Raw genomic sequence first — 16,356 nt, forward strand, 5'->3', positions numbered from 1 at the left:
GTAATGAATGGTCAGCGCTTATCCACGGCCAACAGGAGTTCACCCTTGAGGACTACCTGCAGGTGCTGGGCACCTGGCAGCACAGTGCTGGCAGCCCCACGTGCACCTGGTGGGAGGCATGGAGGTGAGGACACCGCAGCTCCAAGGCAAGGAGGTGTGCAGGGAGAACCCCGCGAGCAGAGCCCCGCTGGCCCCAAACTGCACCTGCTGCATTAGTGAGGCAGCTCACACCCAGAGCAGATGGGAAAGGATGCTGCCAGCTTGCACTGAAAAATTAATTAGTTAATAATGAACGATGCTCAAAGGGAGCCATTAAACCCAATGCATCAATGAGCCCCTTGCTCAGACAGCACACAGAGGACCTTGCACGCTCAGAGCCTGTCCCACAGCACACACATCCAAACCCACCCAACGATGCCTCTGCACCCTGCAGTCCTGAGCCCATACAGCTCCACATAAATGCCGGCCCTCTTTCCACAATTACTGACATTAGCAGCTAATCAGCCCGGCCAAATTAACCTGCTCCTTTGAGCTCGTCTTCAGACCAGCACCGTGCACTTAACAGCAATGATAACAGCCAGTGATATTTCTTGGGTTTCCTTGGGATCCATAACACATGTTAATTAAATGCCCGTTTGTTATTCAAATTGATCTACGGAGAAGTCACAGCACTAAGAAGCAGCGAACCCATCCGTGTTCCCCTCACCCCGTCCTACAGGTGCTCAGTGCTCCCCTGGCACAGCTCAGTGTCCCTCCACGGGGCCTGGGGGGGATCAAGGTCTGCCCCAAGCACAGCACAGCTGGAGCTCCAACCCTGGCACCAGCATGTGCTTTACACGGACCTTCCCCACCTCACCGGCCTTCAATCCCCATTTTTCCCAGTGGCATTGGTGAGGTTGGTCAACGTGCACCATCCCTCCCAGTTTTGGGAGGTGGGTGATCTGTTTTCCTGCCCATCCCGGAGCCACCACCTCTCAGACAACACTTGGTAGAGACATCACACGGCTCCCACCCAAAGTCAGCCCTGTGCACACCCTGAGGTCTGGGTCCTGCTTTCCCTTTGGGGTTTCTCGCTCCCCACATAGGATGAGCCCCTCCTGTCCCTGCGTTAGATGCTGTGTTAGACAACAAGCAGACCAAGTCTTCCCAAACAAGAGACACAGCAGCGGCCAAATCTGCAGCAATTCATCTGGAAGCAATAAGTCATTCTGAAAATCCATCTAATGGACTAAAAAAAATGGATTTACTCTGAATTTCTGAGCTTACCAACATAGCAGTGCCTGCCTTAGCCAGTGCTACAGACTAGAGGGGCTCGAGAAATTAGGAAAAGAAATGAGATCCAGCCCCAGAACTGTGCTGGTGAATGCAAAGACACCAAGGGCAGGAGGCAGTGGACTCAGATGTGGGTTTAATAGATGACTGGAATAAGGATGGGAAAAGTTATCCCACCGTGGCATCCAGAAAGGGGACGTTGGCCTTTTGCTATCGTTTTTCCCCAGCTTCATAGAGCCCTTTGGGATGGACCCGGGGACTTGGGCAGGTTTCTGGAAGCCTTGGCTGCTGCTGACAGCACGGTCTGTGCCACGCTCAGCTCTGCAGCAATATATCCCTCGGGGTGGGACGTTCTGCATCCCCAGCTTAGCTGGACCACGGGTGGGCTGCGAGGCCATGGAGAGGTGCTTACCTTCAGTTCGGATGGTGAAGGGCGAATCCCCCAGGCGCTTGGCTGAGAACTGCCCTCCCAGTGACGTCATTAAGAAGCACAGAGTGAAAAATCCAATGCCCAGCACAAATATCCTGCGGGGAGGAAAGAAAAGCCGTAAGGGGGGGGATGCGGAGCTGCCTCTTACCTCCAACCATGGCCTTATTGAATGGGAGGAGCCCCAAGATGCTCCTGCCCAACTCCTGGCAGCAAAATGGTGTGTTTCACCCCAAAACACCTTCTGAAGTCACTGTGATCCGCTTGCAGGGTCTGGGTGGGAAAGCTCAGCCTGAGCAGGCTGCAGGAACCACCCAGCAAACAACACTCATTTTCCTTCTAAGAGATCCCAGGGAAAAGAGAGACCTTGTGCCTTCCTCTTCTCTCACAGGAGCAAAAAAAACATAAAATAAAACCAATAATAATGATAAAAAAGGAAAGCAACACCTTTTTGTTCCGTCCATAACCAAGCTGCTGATGATTCCATTGCGTCCAGCTTTGGGGACCTGCATGAACGTGTCCCTTTGGGGACGGGTGTTCAAGGAGAACACATGCTGTGCTCAGGGCCAGCAAGGAGAAGAGCCCAGAGCCCAGCCCAGGTGGTCCCATCCCATGGGAGTCCTCTCTCTGCCCATCAGAGAGCCCTCTGAACAGACATGGCAGCAGCACAGCCTCTTCTCCAAGAGACAAAATTAGTTTTTGATGAAAGGGTTTATCTTCAACCAACCACATCCCACAGCCATGGGGAGCTGATGGCCCCATCCAGGTGTTCACTGGCACATCTGCCTCTCGGCACCTCTGGCCCAAAGGGAAGCAGCCCACCAAGAAGAGGATGCAGCATCTCCTGTTTCAAGCTAACAACATCATCTGCAGGGCACAGGAGTGGCACAAAACCCAGCACTGCCACCCAGCACCACATCTATCTTTGGAGGTAACACAGCTCCCTGCCTTACAGCATCCACATGCTGGCCCTGGCAGAGCAGCTGCTGCCCTGCACAGTGTGTGGCATTGCTGGTCCCCGTTCCCTGGCCATGGGGAGCAGAGGCCGTGGTCCTGCAGCCTCTGATGCTGAATGCCCCCAGCAGTGCTCCCAATCCCCTTTGGAGACCCGCAGCCACACACAGGGAGAGCTGATCCCTCCAAGAGAGGTAGAACTGCCTAAAATCTCCATGTAGACACTCCAGGAAACTCGTTTCCAAATGAGCCTCCCCCAGGGGATGGGAAGTGGTTTAACCAAGCACTTGGCTCATCCAGACCTGCATTCCCAACAGCTCACCCATGGCAGATACTGGTGAAGTCGTGGGGATCACCATGGACCTCAACCCCTCTGAATCAGACCTTGCAGATGGGTTTACAGGGGTGTTATGGCTCAGCTCAGGCAGGGAGGTGGTTGTGGAGGTGGCTGAGCAACCCCAAAAGCAATGGGAGTCCCACAGTCTGCTTAGGGAGGGGGAGATTTGGGGACCCTGAGCACATCCCAGTCCCCATCCCCGTTATGCTGCCCAACACCCAGCTCCATTGGGTCTGCAAGAGCCAATGGAGGAGAGCAAAGCCCGGCCATGAGTGAGGTCCTCCCTGGGCACAGCCCACCCACTGCCCCTTCTCCAGGGCACTCATTGAAGCATTCATCAGCCAGGGGGTGGCTGCTTAAATCCTCACAGCTGATCCCACTCTCCGTTCTCACCCTGTTGACACCATCTCCATCATTACCCAAGATCTCGTTTGTGCATTTTAATATTCATGGTTATAACCTGGCAAGGAGTGGTGGTTAAAGGCTGGGAAGAAAGAGAGGAAGAGAAAGACTGGGAGATCCGTGCTCCAGCATCTCGTTAGGAGACAAAATCTGCTTGATTTTGATTGGATTATGGAGACAGTGGGGAGATGCAAGAAGAGGGATCAGATCCTAACTGAATTAACGTTCCTAGGACAGAAGCAGACCCAGCCCAGCAGTGCACCAGGCAGCACAGCTCCTCTGCCTTAACGGGTAGAAATCCCTTTGTCCAGAAAATGAATATCACTAAGGAGGTATATTAAGGGCTCAGATCTTCCATGTTGCCCAATGGATGGGCTGGGACTTCCGTTCCCCAAATTAAGTCTCATTTGCTGAATGCCACAGTGCTCCAATGGCCAAATAGCACCTATCCCACGCACCGCCTTTGCCTGCCACCAACGTCACCTCCAATTCATCACCACCGTGCTCCAACTGCGTGGGTTGTGCTGCCAGGTCCTCCTGCACACCCACCCTCTCCCAAACCCATGTGAAATCCATGCCCAAATCCAGCGCTGCCCCAAAGCAAACAGGCGGTGCTGCTGAGACCAAAGTGAGAGCCATCCCTACGCAGCCCCACAGCCTGCTCACAGCCTCGCTTGCTCTCTCCCCTTTCCCACTTGCTGCTGCAGGCACTTCTTTCACAGCTCGGAGCTTTTTGCATCGCTTTGCTAAGCGTGTCTGGAGTGTGATTAACGACGTGTTTTGGTGCAAAGGGTCAGGTTTCCTGCTCGCTGTTCGCTGATGGCACCGCTGCCAGGAGCCCACGCTGAGCAGGGATTGCGCTACGGGTCTCTGTGCTGAGCAGCCAGAAACAAGCACCCGAATTACAGGACCTGTCCCGGCTGCCACCACGGCAGTACATCTTACTGGGCTGCGCTGGTTGGAGAGCGTAAGACAGCCCAGGGCACGCAGATGGGGCCATGCAGGTGCTGTGCTCTGCACACCAGGGTTCCTCTGCCCCAGGACCAATGCTCACAGCGTTGGGTATGGGGGCAGGGATGCTCAGCCGATCACTTCCACCTGAGGACTTCAGACTCACCTGGGGATGCAAACAGCCGCTGCTAAAGGGCTGCACGTGTCCTTCCCACCTCCCACGGTTGCACACTCCCAGCCCCGAAGCTCTGCCCCTCTCCTCGCTCTGCCCCCGTGCTCAGAGCCACGGGGACCCCCCACTCCCCGCCGTGACCTTGGCCGTGTCCCAACGGCTCCCCGGGGTGCTGCCGAGGAATCCGGCCCCGAGAAGGGCTCAGGGCAGGCGGTGCGGAGCCATACGTCTCCAAACACGAGCGCAAGCAAACGGCGCAAGCACAGCCCCGTCCACACAACCTGCTGCGGGGGCTGAGCGAAAAGGCAGCGGTCAGATCCCTCTGCCGATCCCGGGCTCACCCCGCACCACACTGTGCCATCCCCCCCACATACACACACACACACAGCTTCCCCTCCCGCGGTCTTTTCGATCCCATTCCCTTAGAAAAAGACCGAGCAATTACCGGCGCCTCCCATGTGGCTCAGGTCTGCGAGCAACAAAGCGAATCTCCGGTGCGATAGGGATGGAGAGCAAGGGATGGAGGGGGAGAGCCAAGGCACGGAGGCATCAAATGTTAAACGATAATAATCAAAATAAATCTAAAATCTAAAGCAATAAGAGGACCGAGCCGTGCTGCCGTGGCCAGCAGCCCCAGCCCTGCCTCCGCCTCAGGTGTGGGATTCCACATCTCCAGCAGCAGCCGTGGATTTAATCCGGAGGAACCAACACCTCCGCGAGCACCGACATCGCCGGGGAAGGTGAGCAGAGCCACGCGGAGCCCCGCAACGAACCCCCCCGAAGGTATCGCCGTGACGGGCAGCCAGCGCCGACCTGCCCGCAAACTTGCTTGGGCTCCCGACGTCTCCATCTGGGGCCAACCCGCATGCAAGGCAAAATAAAAATAAGAATCAAAAATAATAATAATCAATTAAAACCAAACCCGCTTTCTATCCCGGCGGGGTAAGCAAGGTGTGGAAGAACCGAGGAGGAGAACAAAACCTCAACTTTACCTAAAGGGTCTCAAGGTGACGAGACATCTCCTGACCATTATCTTGCCATCCGCGTTGACTGTGATCATCGTTCAAAGTTGAGGGGGCCAGCGGGGATGGGGGCGGCCCCCGCACCCCCCACCCGGCGCCGCGGCAGCGAGCGGGGCTCAGCGGGGCCGCATGGCGCGGTGCGGGGCGCGGTGCGGGGCGCGGAGCATCCGCCGCCACCGCCCCCCACCCCCAGGCGCCCGCCCTACCCGCTGCCCATCCCGGGGCCGCTCCGCTCCGCGCAGCCCCGCGGGCAGCTCCGCGCTCCGCCCCGCGCCGCTCCGCCCCGAGCCGCGCAAGGTGCGCGGGCACGGCGTGCCATCTAGCGGCTGTTCGGATGGGTTTCGGGGGGAGGGGGAGAGAAGGATATTTATTTAGGTATTTCTTTATACGTTTCTTTCTTTTTCAACGCCTTAGCCCGAATTGAGGCGGCACTGTGGCTTCGGGCAGGGAGCGGAGGGGGGTGGGGGGTCGTGGAGGGTGGGAGCACGGTTTTGCGGGGCGGGGGGAAGGATGAGTGTCCCTCCAGGTGGCAGATGGCAGCCCCAGGGGTGGGGAGCACAGCGGTGCGGGCAGCAGCGTCACCCCGCAGCCAGGCTGGAGCTGGGCGCTGTCTGATTTCGGGGTTACAAGGAGGCAGGTGAGCCCCATTCCTGAGGAAGAGGGCTGTCTGGAGTCGCCCTCCGACAGCATCACCCTGGGGCTGTGCTGCCCCATCGAGATGCTTTCATTCTGGGGGCTCACAGTGATATCCCACAATGCAGCCTCCCCGTGCAGCCCCAAGCAGCCGGGCTGAGGCAGGGCAGCATCCTGCGCAGACAAAGAAAGGCCACGGGAGCTGAGGTGGGAGAAGCGACTGCTGAGCTCAGCAAAGGTCCTCCCAGCTCATGCAGCGGGGAGGGGACAAAGGTGACGAGCACAAAAAGCACTTCGGGATTAAGGGATGCACACAGAGCCTGTGGGTGCCCATCTCCAGCCCCCAGCAGCACGGGCCCAGGGCACTGACTCCTGCATCAGGGGTGGCGATGCCATCCTACCTGATGACCTACATCGGGGTTGATTTAAGTCAGCAGCGCTCCAGGTAGCGAATGCTGCACCAGCAGCAGGCACGGCGAGCTCACAGACAGAAGACAGCTGGAAATTCTCCATGAAACAGCACTTTTCTGCTGAGGAGAAGTGAGGAGAGAGGGGAAAAAAAACAGCCACCCAAGCCTGCCTGGCAGTGCTGTAAATACAAAAGGATTTTTAGTGCTCATCCATGCTTTCTTTTGTGGACAGGGAAAGAGCCGCACGTGCTGAGCTGGGTGATGCTGGGCTGAGGGATGTGATGCATATCTGCAGAAGGAGGGGATCGGGGCAGCAGGCAGCCCTGCCAAGGGACAGTCAGCCCTGCACAGCTCTGCAACACCCCAACAAGGACACCCCAAAGCCATTCTTGTGGGCATCCCGTGGGAACAGATATTGCAGCTCTGGTTGGGTGCACAAATACGTATAATTGAGTTGGGTGCATCTCATCTTCTCTTAAGCTGGAGAAGCATCTGGTTTTCCTAACCTGGCCTTAGGGGAAGGAGGAAAGGAGCAGAGCACTGTCAGGGGGTCCTGCTGCCCCATCTCCTTTTCCACCCCTTCCATCCCCCAGCAGGAGGCTTTTGCTTCTAATCCGAGCTGTGAAAACACCTGACAAACCCACATTACCCTCAATCAGCACCAGAGTGCTGCTCCAGCAGGGCCTTCAGCTCAGAGCCCAGCTCAGCATGTTGGCACTGGACCTTCCTAATGCCCAGAAACACACATCGTGAAGCAGTCAATAGAGCAGCCAAATCAGTGCCTCCTGTGTGCAGGGAGTGGCTGCGAGGAAAGCAGCATCCCACCCCAAAGGTGCAGAGCAGGGGACTGTGAGGGCTGCAGGCAAAGCAGAATGAACTGCAGAAGTCTGGTCCTGCAATCTCTGTGTACCAAGCTTTTATTCTGGCTCCAGCCAGTGAGTTAAATGGCAGCTGTCCATTACCCTGCATGGGAGCACGACGTTGTATCAACCTCGTTAACAACGTGCAAAACCCCATCAGTGCAGTGATTAGGGGGGAACCCCAAGCTGCAGGTGCAGTGGGAGGGCACAGAGCCTGCTGCTCTGCTTGCGCAGACGTGCCTCACCCTGCAGGGCACTGAGCAAGGCTGTGCTGGGAGGACTGCTCAGGCAGGAGGAAAGGCATTGCCCACACACACAGCCCAGCAGGGTGCAAGGGAGAAAGTGCATTTACAACAGTGGCCAGGGGACACAAAGCCCGTTCAGCTCAAGGGAGCATGCAAATCTTGCACTTGATATCCTCGCACCTCCAAGAGCCCTTTGGATGTGACACGGCCACAGCCCAGCCAGAGCCATCCCTGCTGGTGCAGGATGTGTCCCCATGCTGGGAATGTGGCACCCTCGTCCCTGAGGAGCAGCACAGCAGCCGCCCGTCCCTTCCCTCTGCTGCTGCCTGAAACAAAAGCTTAATTAACCACAGCCTGCTGTCTGCTCGGAGTGATAAATCTAAAACCCCAGAATGGTAATAATGCAGTGAATCATCTCCTACGGAGGCTGAGGAGCAGTGGCCCCCAAAAATCAATATGCTGAAGTTCTATGTACACATACACGTGTATGTTTGTTATTATTTGGAATCGTATGAATCGGGCAGCAGCAGGGAAAGGAGAGGACCAATTCAGCAGCCGTGGACTTTCTGCTCCAGCCCTGCAGCCCTCCAATAGGGCGCCCAGAGAGGCGGTGGTGCCCCATCCCTGCACACAGCCGAGCTCAGGGGATGGGCTGTGAGCACCAATGGAGCTGTGGGTGTCCCTGCTCAGTGCAGGGGTGGCACCAGATGGCCTTTGGGGTCCATTCCAACTCCAACCATCCCATGATTCTATGATTAGCACCCCAGGGCTCGGCCCCTGCCCACGTTTCTTGTCCCCAAAGCATTGGGTCCTGACGGAGAAAGAATGATTGCATTGGAGGAGGATCACAGCGAGCCACCGAGCTGTAATACGTGGTGACAAGCCACTTGTCTCAAGTTCTCCCCATGCACAATTTTGCCCTTGAGATAGGGAATATAATTTGATTGCAGGAGCTGCAGTGTCCAAAAGCTCTGGCTGATAAGATCACTTAGCACAGTAACTCCCCCGTCCCCCTCAGGCGATGTGGATGGGGATGAGGCCCTCCTCATTGGTCTCTAACAACTCCGCTCCATCACTGGCTCAGCCTCAATTACTGCACTACGCCTCTGTCTTAAGGGAAGTCTGAGGATGGGGAAAACACAGCTCCTGGGGAGCCTGAGGCCCCACTGCATGCCCAGGTCCCCAAGCTGCTGAAAGAATGACAGTCAGGGAGGGTCTATGCCAATGGGACATCCACCCCAGCACCCAACCGGGGACACACAGCCCGGTCAGCACAAAGCACAGCATCCCACAGCTCCCATCAGCACCAGGTAACCTCAGCACGGCCCTGCATGGGGAATTTGGAATGCTCCCACCCTTGCCTGCCCATCAGCACAGCCCTTCCCTTCCATTAGATGCTAATGCACTCAGAGCTCAGGAAAACAGCGAAGGATGGCTTCTTAGATCCCCACAGGACTATGTGTTTTGAGAGCAGAAGGGAAGCTGAATTTCCCTTATTCCTCTTGGAGAAGGGAATTAGTGTATTTTTCTTATGGTGTTAATTACAAACAGCGTTGACTCCGGCTTAAGCAAGGGAAAAAATAAAAACCAAAGGTGAAAGGAAGGCTCCCACCAGCAGTCACTCCCTGATTGCTCTGCAGCAAAGGAAGATGCCCAGGGGAAACAAAAGCAGCCATTACAAATTAGAGAGGGAGGTGCACAGTGGAGCCCCGAGGTGCTCCCTCATCACTGCAGAGCACTGCTGGAGCCACATTCCCCCCCCAAGACAGCCAGGAGGGACACCTCACAGCCACGGCAGCTCCGGGCAGACCCCAGCTGGAGGTGTGTGAAGGGGAGGAAGATGCTGAGCCCCATCCCCGGGGGAAGAAGGCATCCTCCTTTGGGTGAGCTTGGTTGAGGCTCAGCCCGCAGGTGGGAGCCACATATCTCCATTCCCCGTCACACAAACCATCCCACACCCTGATTTCTCTCTCCTAATGAAGCCCCAGCAGGACCCAGCAGCTCCAAGCAGGGCTCTCTGCTCTCCCGTTTTGGAAGCAAGAGGCAGAAGAGACAGAGCTCAACCCATGCTGGGGCCCCTGGGTGCCCTGACTGCAGCACACCCTGCACTCCTGCTGCATTTCCCCCTGCAAACCCACACAGCCCCGAGCCCTGCTGCACCCCAGGGGCCGTGCAGAGAAATGGCCATTCAGAGCAACGGGGAGCCCCATCCCCACCAAAGGGCATCCAGAATCACCCAGCAAATCATCCGCTGACCAATCCGGATCATGAAGCAGCAATGGGGAAGCCCCGAGCTATGGGCTGGCATCACACAGTGATAAAAACAAACCTATAAACCCTCAGACACCAAAAACCTGCATGAAGAAAAATGTTCCCTTTTCACGTACAACGAGAGGAGATCATTCTAGATTTTTATGACGATGATTTTAGAAGGGAAATAAGCATATTTCAATCCAGTCAAGAGTGAAATTGAGTTTAACAACAAAGCCATTTCTATTAGTAGAGACCCAGGGGAAAAAAAAAAAAAATAGAAGAAAATTCAGATGAATAGGAAACTCAGAGAGAAATGCAGCAGACAACGTGCAATGGGGAGCTCCAGGCGGCTTTGCCTTGCTGCTGACCACCGGAGCTCATAACCATCCGCCCCATTGCTCTGCTCTCCGTGCTTGGCCACGCCACGCGGGAGGGCTTTGTGCTGCTTTGCTCCTCGTGTTGAGTCGCTCCTGTTGAACAGGATGGAGGCCGTTGGGTTAAAAACTGGAAGTGTGGACGGCCATAAAGTATCAAATCCGGGAGCGATTACGCTGTCCTAAATCTTTATGGGCTTTAAAGATTAACTCCAACGGGCAGCTCCGCTTGTTTCTCCTCGGCAGGAGTCAGGACTTTAATATGGAGATAAATTAATATTGATCACAGTGTGTATGATTAAGTGGGATTTTTTGGACCATTTCCTTTCATTTTTCTTTCTTTCCGTTGCTCTTTTCCTACAGACAAGCCGACGGCATTGAGCTGCTGCAGGTGTCAGCAGGTATGGTGTCACGGCGCCAATGGGCAATGCAATGTCCCAATGAAAAGGGGTCCCAATCCCTTTGAAGCCAATGGGGCAGCTCCCGAGGGCTGGGCTGGAAGGAGCTGAGGCAGCATCTCCCACAGCATCCACGAGGATTGATGAACACCCAACAGGAGCAGCAGCCAGCCCTCGATTCGCCCCCCAACACCTGCAACGAGACTCTTGCAATTACTGCTTTGTCTCCTCAATGCTGGTAAATAATTCAGGCAAACTCCTCTTTTTCGCTTTTGTTTTCATTTTAATTAATCCACATAGAATTTGGCCCTCCGAACGTAATCACAGCAGCGCAGGAACAGCAGGTAGAGAATCTCATTACCCAGCTTACCAGCCAGATCCTGCAACCATTATTAATAGAGACTTCACTGCGTGGGGAATTAATAAAACCTGATGGTGAGGGGGAAGGGAAATGCTTCTCCTGAAGCACGTCACCCTCCTCCCTGTCCCAGGGAGAAGGCAATGCTGGGGATGCTGTGCTCCATGGAGCTCCATCGTGTTCCCAACAGCACTTTCTGGGCTCCCCATCCCCTCCAAGCCCAGTGGTGCCATCTTCCCATGTCTGCCGTCACCATGCATGGGCTGGGGAAAGCCTCAAGAGCCAAAGCAAGGAGAGATCAGGAGGGACATCCACATGTGTCAGTGCTGCTGGTGGGATGCAGTGTCCCAACATGTGTCCTCGTGGCACAATGTCCATCCCTACCCTTCAGCACACCAAGGAACTGTCAGCACTGCTCTGATGGCTTTGCAGAGATATGAGCACCCCAAGGTCCCAACCCCAGAGAGACACAGTTGGGATCAGTCCCATGCCCACAGCTCAGTGCTCAGCTCTCGCTCCTGACCTGAGGTGCAATTCATAGAATCATTAATGGTCAGAAAAGACCTCCAAGGTCATCTAATCCAACCATCAACCCATCAGCACTCTCTGGACACAAATACGAGGGGACCTACACAAAAGCAACAGTTGGTGGCACCCGGAGGAAGAAGTACAGCGTTAGGACTTCCTCCCAGACACCCCATTGCTGCTGTGCTGGAACAGAGAGGACACTCCAATGAATGTTCCCAGAGATGCCCAAGAAATGGGCAGCTGCCCTGGGGAAAATGCCCCAGGTCCCATACTGGGCACTGCAGAGACCCTGGGAGAACTAGCATGCTCAGGTCTCGGTTTCTATGGGACTCCTGGGACTCCAGTCAGGCTCCAAGGTGTTGTAAAAGGAAGACAGGTGATCCACCATCCTCTCCTAGAAAATGGCGCCACCAATCCCCTCTCCGAGCAATCCCCAGGTTCACTTCAGCTCAGGGCTTTTCTGCCTTCATCAGCCACACTCAGGCAAACAGCAGTACATCAATAAGCAGCTGTAATTAGAGGTGCTAATAGCGCTGGGAGCTTGGGGAAGGAGCAGCAAGGCAGGAGGGAGAGTGGTTTGCAGGCTGAGGAGGAGCAGGAGATGCAGCACGCCCAGGATTTGCCTGTTCTAAATGCAGGGAGCTGCTCGTGCCCAGCACGGAGACAACTGAGCTGCAGGAGCCCACGTGAAACTGCCGAGGAAATATCCCCCGTGCTGACTATCTTGAATTATTTATGCAAATGTTATTATGCATTCATACTTTATGGAAGCCTTGCAAAGCCGTGATCCTGCTTGTTCACAACTCCTTTCCAGAAAGATCTCCAGCCGTAAGAGTGGGGACACAAAGGGTGCAGGTTGCACCTCAGGGACCTCACCTCCCTGCAGCACGGAGCAGCAGTGGGATGGCAATGTTCCTGGGGTACCTGATCCTACAAAACCAGGCTGCATGGCCCCATGCAGGGAGCCACGTATGGCATGGGTCCTGCAGCACCATCCCCCCTGCCCAGCACAGCGATGCCAAGCAGAGCAAGTGGACAAGATTCCCTCTGCACCATACCACCTCCCAGCACCACGCTGTCTGATTCTGGGGCAGCAGAGGCAGCACCCTCACCTGCTGCAGTCTCCATCACTGCATCCCTGGAAACTGGAGCTGGAAGGAGGTGGCATGGCTCCCTCTGCAAGAAGGGGGAAGAGGAGTGGAACGGCTCCCTGCTCCAGGGATGGAGATGGCTCCTCCATCATCCCACGTGCAGTGCTCCTTCCAGGAGATCACCAAGACTGCTGAGGATAAAGAGGAACGAAGGGAATACTTGGGGAGGTGTTCAGGCTGTGCTGGAGGAGGATACGTCCTGCTGGCCAGCAGAGCAGGTGTTCAGGTTAGGACACTGGAGCTCCTCACAGCTCCCCCATCCCTGTGCCCCACACCCCAGGAGGACCATCAGCACTGCCTCCCCACCACCGCACTCCGGACTGAGTTTTTATTTCTTTGCCTTTGGAGGCATGCCAGGAAAGGCTCACCCAGGCCAGGCTGTCTGCGCCTCCGGTGATTGCATATGTTTTAATTACAGAGCCTTGCCAAGCACGGAGGCCAGAAACTCGAGCTCCAGTGAGGCACAGCGGGGCAACGGAGACACGCAGGCTGAACCATGCTTTGTTGTGCTGCTTAGTGCCTCGTTTATCACTCACCAACCACACAGGCACAGTGAGCCCACCAGCTCTGGGCAGGGAGAGAGCAATACCCCTCGCGGGCTGGCATTCATCAGGCTTAGCCCTAAAGAATAGGGCAGCATCGTGCAGCTTGGGGATGCAAAGGCAAGCATCAGCCTGGGGACTCAGCACCGGGCTTCCTCTGGGAGCTTGCATCACTATCAGTTAGCACTGCACTGGTGATTTATTAGGAGAGCTGCTATCTGCGACAGCTGCGAGCCGTAAGGCTGTAGGAGCAGCATCTGCTCCAGCAGGGAGGGGTTGTGAACAGCACAGGCTGATTTACGGGGGGAAAAGCTGTTGTTTCAGCACAGGGCATGACCTCCCCTGGCTGAGACCTGCCACCAAGCATGAAGGGTGATGAGCAGCGCTTAGGGATGGAGCACCTCTCTGTAGCCAGGACACGACGCCTACCACTGGGATTGCCACCTCTGCACGAGGCCACCGAGCCCTGGAGGCTGGCAGATGCTCCCTGGGCTTCTGCAGGATGCAGAACAACACCTGAACGCTACAGTGCCTTTGATTAAAGGCTGTAAGGATGCTGCCCACACACTGTGAAGCCTGAGTATCCTCCTGTCCCAGCCCCACAGCTGCACATGGGGCTGCTCCACTGCAACGGGGCTCCTCCAAGCAGATAAAAATGAGCCTTTTTCAATGTTTCCTAAGGACACGGTTCCTTCCTTAAAATTATTGCTTGTTTTTTGTCTGGAGCCCAATGTGTGGCACCCAAGCACAGGGAGGGGGGATAAAACTGCAGGTCTATTAAAAATGATGAAAGACACCTTGACAGCGTCCCTTTAATGTAATTAAAAACCTATTTAAAGGCGTGCCAAATGTTTACTAATTAAACGAGCGCTTCATTCTGTAGACATAATTAAAAAAAAAAAAGTAGTAATTGTGATACTTTTAACAAATCCAGGGCTTTTAAAGAAATAATTACTTGATCAAAATGAGCTGCTAAATGAAACCATCCTTTACCCACTGTTATTTTTCCTCTTCTCATGGAGTTATTAAGGTTGGAAAAGAGCTCTAAGATCAGCCAGACCAACCCTCCTCCTACCACCAGCACTGCCTATACCCTCCGAACTCATCACAGTCCTTGGATACCTCAGGGGATGGTGACTCCAGCACCAACTCCCCAGGCAGCACGTGCCCATCCATGCATGATACAGCTCTACATGGCTCTTCCAAGAGCACAGTGCCACTAATCCAAGCTGACACCAACCCAAAACAAGAGGCGGTGAAGGCACGGTGGTGGCCGAGCATCTGTGCTGGCTCTGTGCTGCCGGCTCGCAGGGCCCTCTGCTAGCAGATGGAGGGTGTGATGGCATGTGCTGATAATGGATTAGGATGCTCATCTTTGATCTTGACTTTCTCCTCGTTAGCTGATTTCTGGAGGGCCGCAGCAGGGAGGTGTTACAAGAGATTTATTAACAAGATGAACCACAACGCTGGGAAAAGCTGCTTCTGCAAAATGCATGTGCAGATATAAATCCACCCCCTGCTTGAACACACTCAGCACCTTCCCCCCACAGGAGGCTTGAGCAGATTTGCTCACTCCTTCTTCTTTGGACAGATGGAATTTCATTGGTGCAACCATCCAACGGTGTCTGACGTGCATTTGTGTGCCAGTAGGGGCAAATGTAAGCACCTTAAAAGCGAGGCACCCAGGGCAGAAGGAGCTGCAGATAGGAGGGAGGCTCAAGGCACGGGACGTGCAGCATCTCCAAAAAGACCCCAGTAAGGTCATGGGTTATTCTAGTGCCCATGAGTTTCAGGAAGCTGTCTGAAAGGCCAGCATCTCTCCTTGGCTTTGGGAGAGCCACCTTAAAATCCAAAGAATGCAGATGTTGCACTGACAGACATGGCTTGGGGGGAAACTTTGGTGATAGGTGGACGGTTGGACTGGAGGATCTTGAAGGTCTTTTCAACTTTGGTGATTCTATGATTCAAAAGTAACAACATGCACTGCAGACCCACATTAGCAATGGTCCCATCTCACAGGTGGGGAAGCCGACAACTGCTTGAAGTCACTCATACAAGACCAGCCGAGGAGCCAGGATGGAGGTACAGAGATGAGCTCCACGGGCTGCATCTCCTCTGCCCCACGCACGGCACGAGGTAATGCTGTAGGAGTGAGTGATGCTGCAGGGTGACAGGCAGCCTGAGCCCATCTTTCAGGCCCACACCGTCAGGATCCTCCCAAGGAAACGCTTTTCTCAGCAGCTCAAAGCACCACCTCTAAAATAATCAACAGCCTGCTGCATATTTAATCCCATGCTTCACTACAAGACGAATAAATTGGCTTTCCTCTTAATCAACAGCAGCGCACGGCATCACTGTGCCAGGCACTGCCTGCTCCCAGTGCTGTCACATGAGCTGCCCTCTGAGGTGCAGACTCCCAACCTATTCTCCTCTGCCCACCAGCACGTGGGGCATTTGCAACAAACAAGGCCCGAAGTTAAAGGATGACAGCATCAGGGGCTGCTCCTGTGTCTGCCTGCAGATCTGAGGATGATCAATGGCTCAGCATCCGAGCAGCAATTCATCTCAGCTGGCTGCGTGCTGCCTCAGAGCCAGGATGCAGCACAGCCACCGCTTAGCCCGGCCAATTTCCTGTGCTGATGTTTCACCCACAGCCCCAGCGGGAGAGACTCATTAATTACAGAGGCTGGAATTGTCTTGCTTGTAGATAAGGGGGGGCGGAGGCAAACACCGGTCAGCAGCCATACATGCCTGGCAGTGCAATGTCCTGGCAGAAAACATGGCTACCAACCGGCCCTGGGAGGGCACAGCAGGGCAGTGGCACACATACACATCCCACCTCACTGCTCAGAGCCTTGCAGCCGAGCCCTCAGCTCTGCACAAGTTGCTACAGAGAAGGAAAAAAAAAAACAAGCAACAAATAATAATGAAATGCTGTCGGCTCCCAGCCAAAACTTCATTTTTTTTTAAATGCATTTCAAGAATCCGCTGGCAGGTAACCCCGAGTTACAAGGCAGGCTGCTGGGCAAAGAGCTGAGCTGTGCTGCGTGGAATTGGAAGGCAGTTG

At 54.9% G+C, this 16,356-nt stretch overlaps 1 protein-coding gene across 13 annotated transcripts in view; it reads right to left on the minus strand.

Annotated features, from left to right (window-relative positions):
* MGAT5B (alpha-1,6-mannosylglycoprotein 6-beta-N-acetylglucosaminyltransferase B) overlaps positions 1 to 16,356 on the minus strand; it is a 59,420-nt gene that overhangs the window by 42,387 nt on the left and 677 nt on the right. For 10 of the 13 annotated variants that reach the window (XR_005840688.2, XR_005840686.2, XR_005840687.2 and 7 more), the window contains exons 1-2: positions 12,709 to 12,902; positions 1,685 to 1,797 (exon numbers count right to left, since the gene is read on the minus strand). Coding sequence is in view for 8 of the 13 variants with exons in the window: in XM_040649656.2 (XP_040505590.1) it covers positions 1,685 to 1,797; positions 12,709 to 12,839 (244 nt within the window). In the remaining 5 variants the exon portion in view is untranslated. Of the gene's footprint in view, positions 1 to 1,684; positions 1,798 to 5,507; positions 5,684 to 12,708; positions 12,903 to 16,356 lie in introns of those variants that run through there. The other 3 variants (XM_015295284.4, XM_015295283.4, XM_046902116.1) reach the window with 2 other exon arrangements.

The sequence above is a fragment of the Gallus gallus genome, chromosome 18 (genome assembly GCF_016699485.2).
Source record: "Gallus gallus isolate bGalGal1 chromosome 18, bGalGal1.mat.broiler.GRCg7b, whole genome shotgun sequence".
NCBI lineage: Eukaryota > Metazoa > Chordata > Aves > Galliformes > Phasianidae > Gallus > Gallus gallus.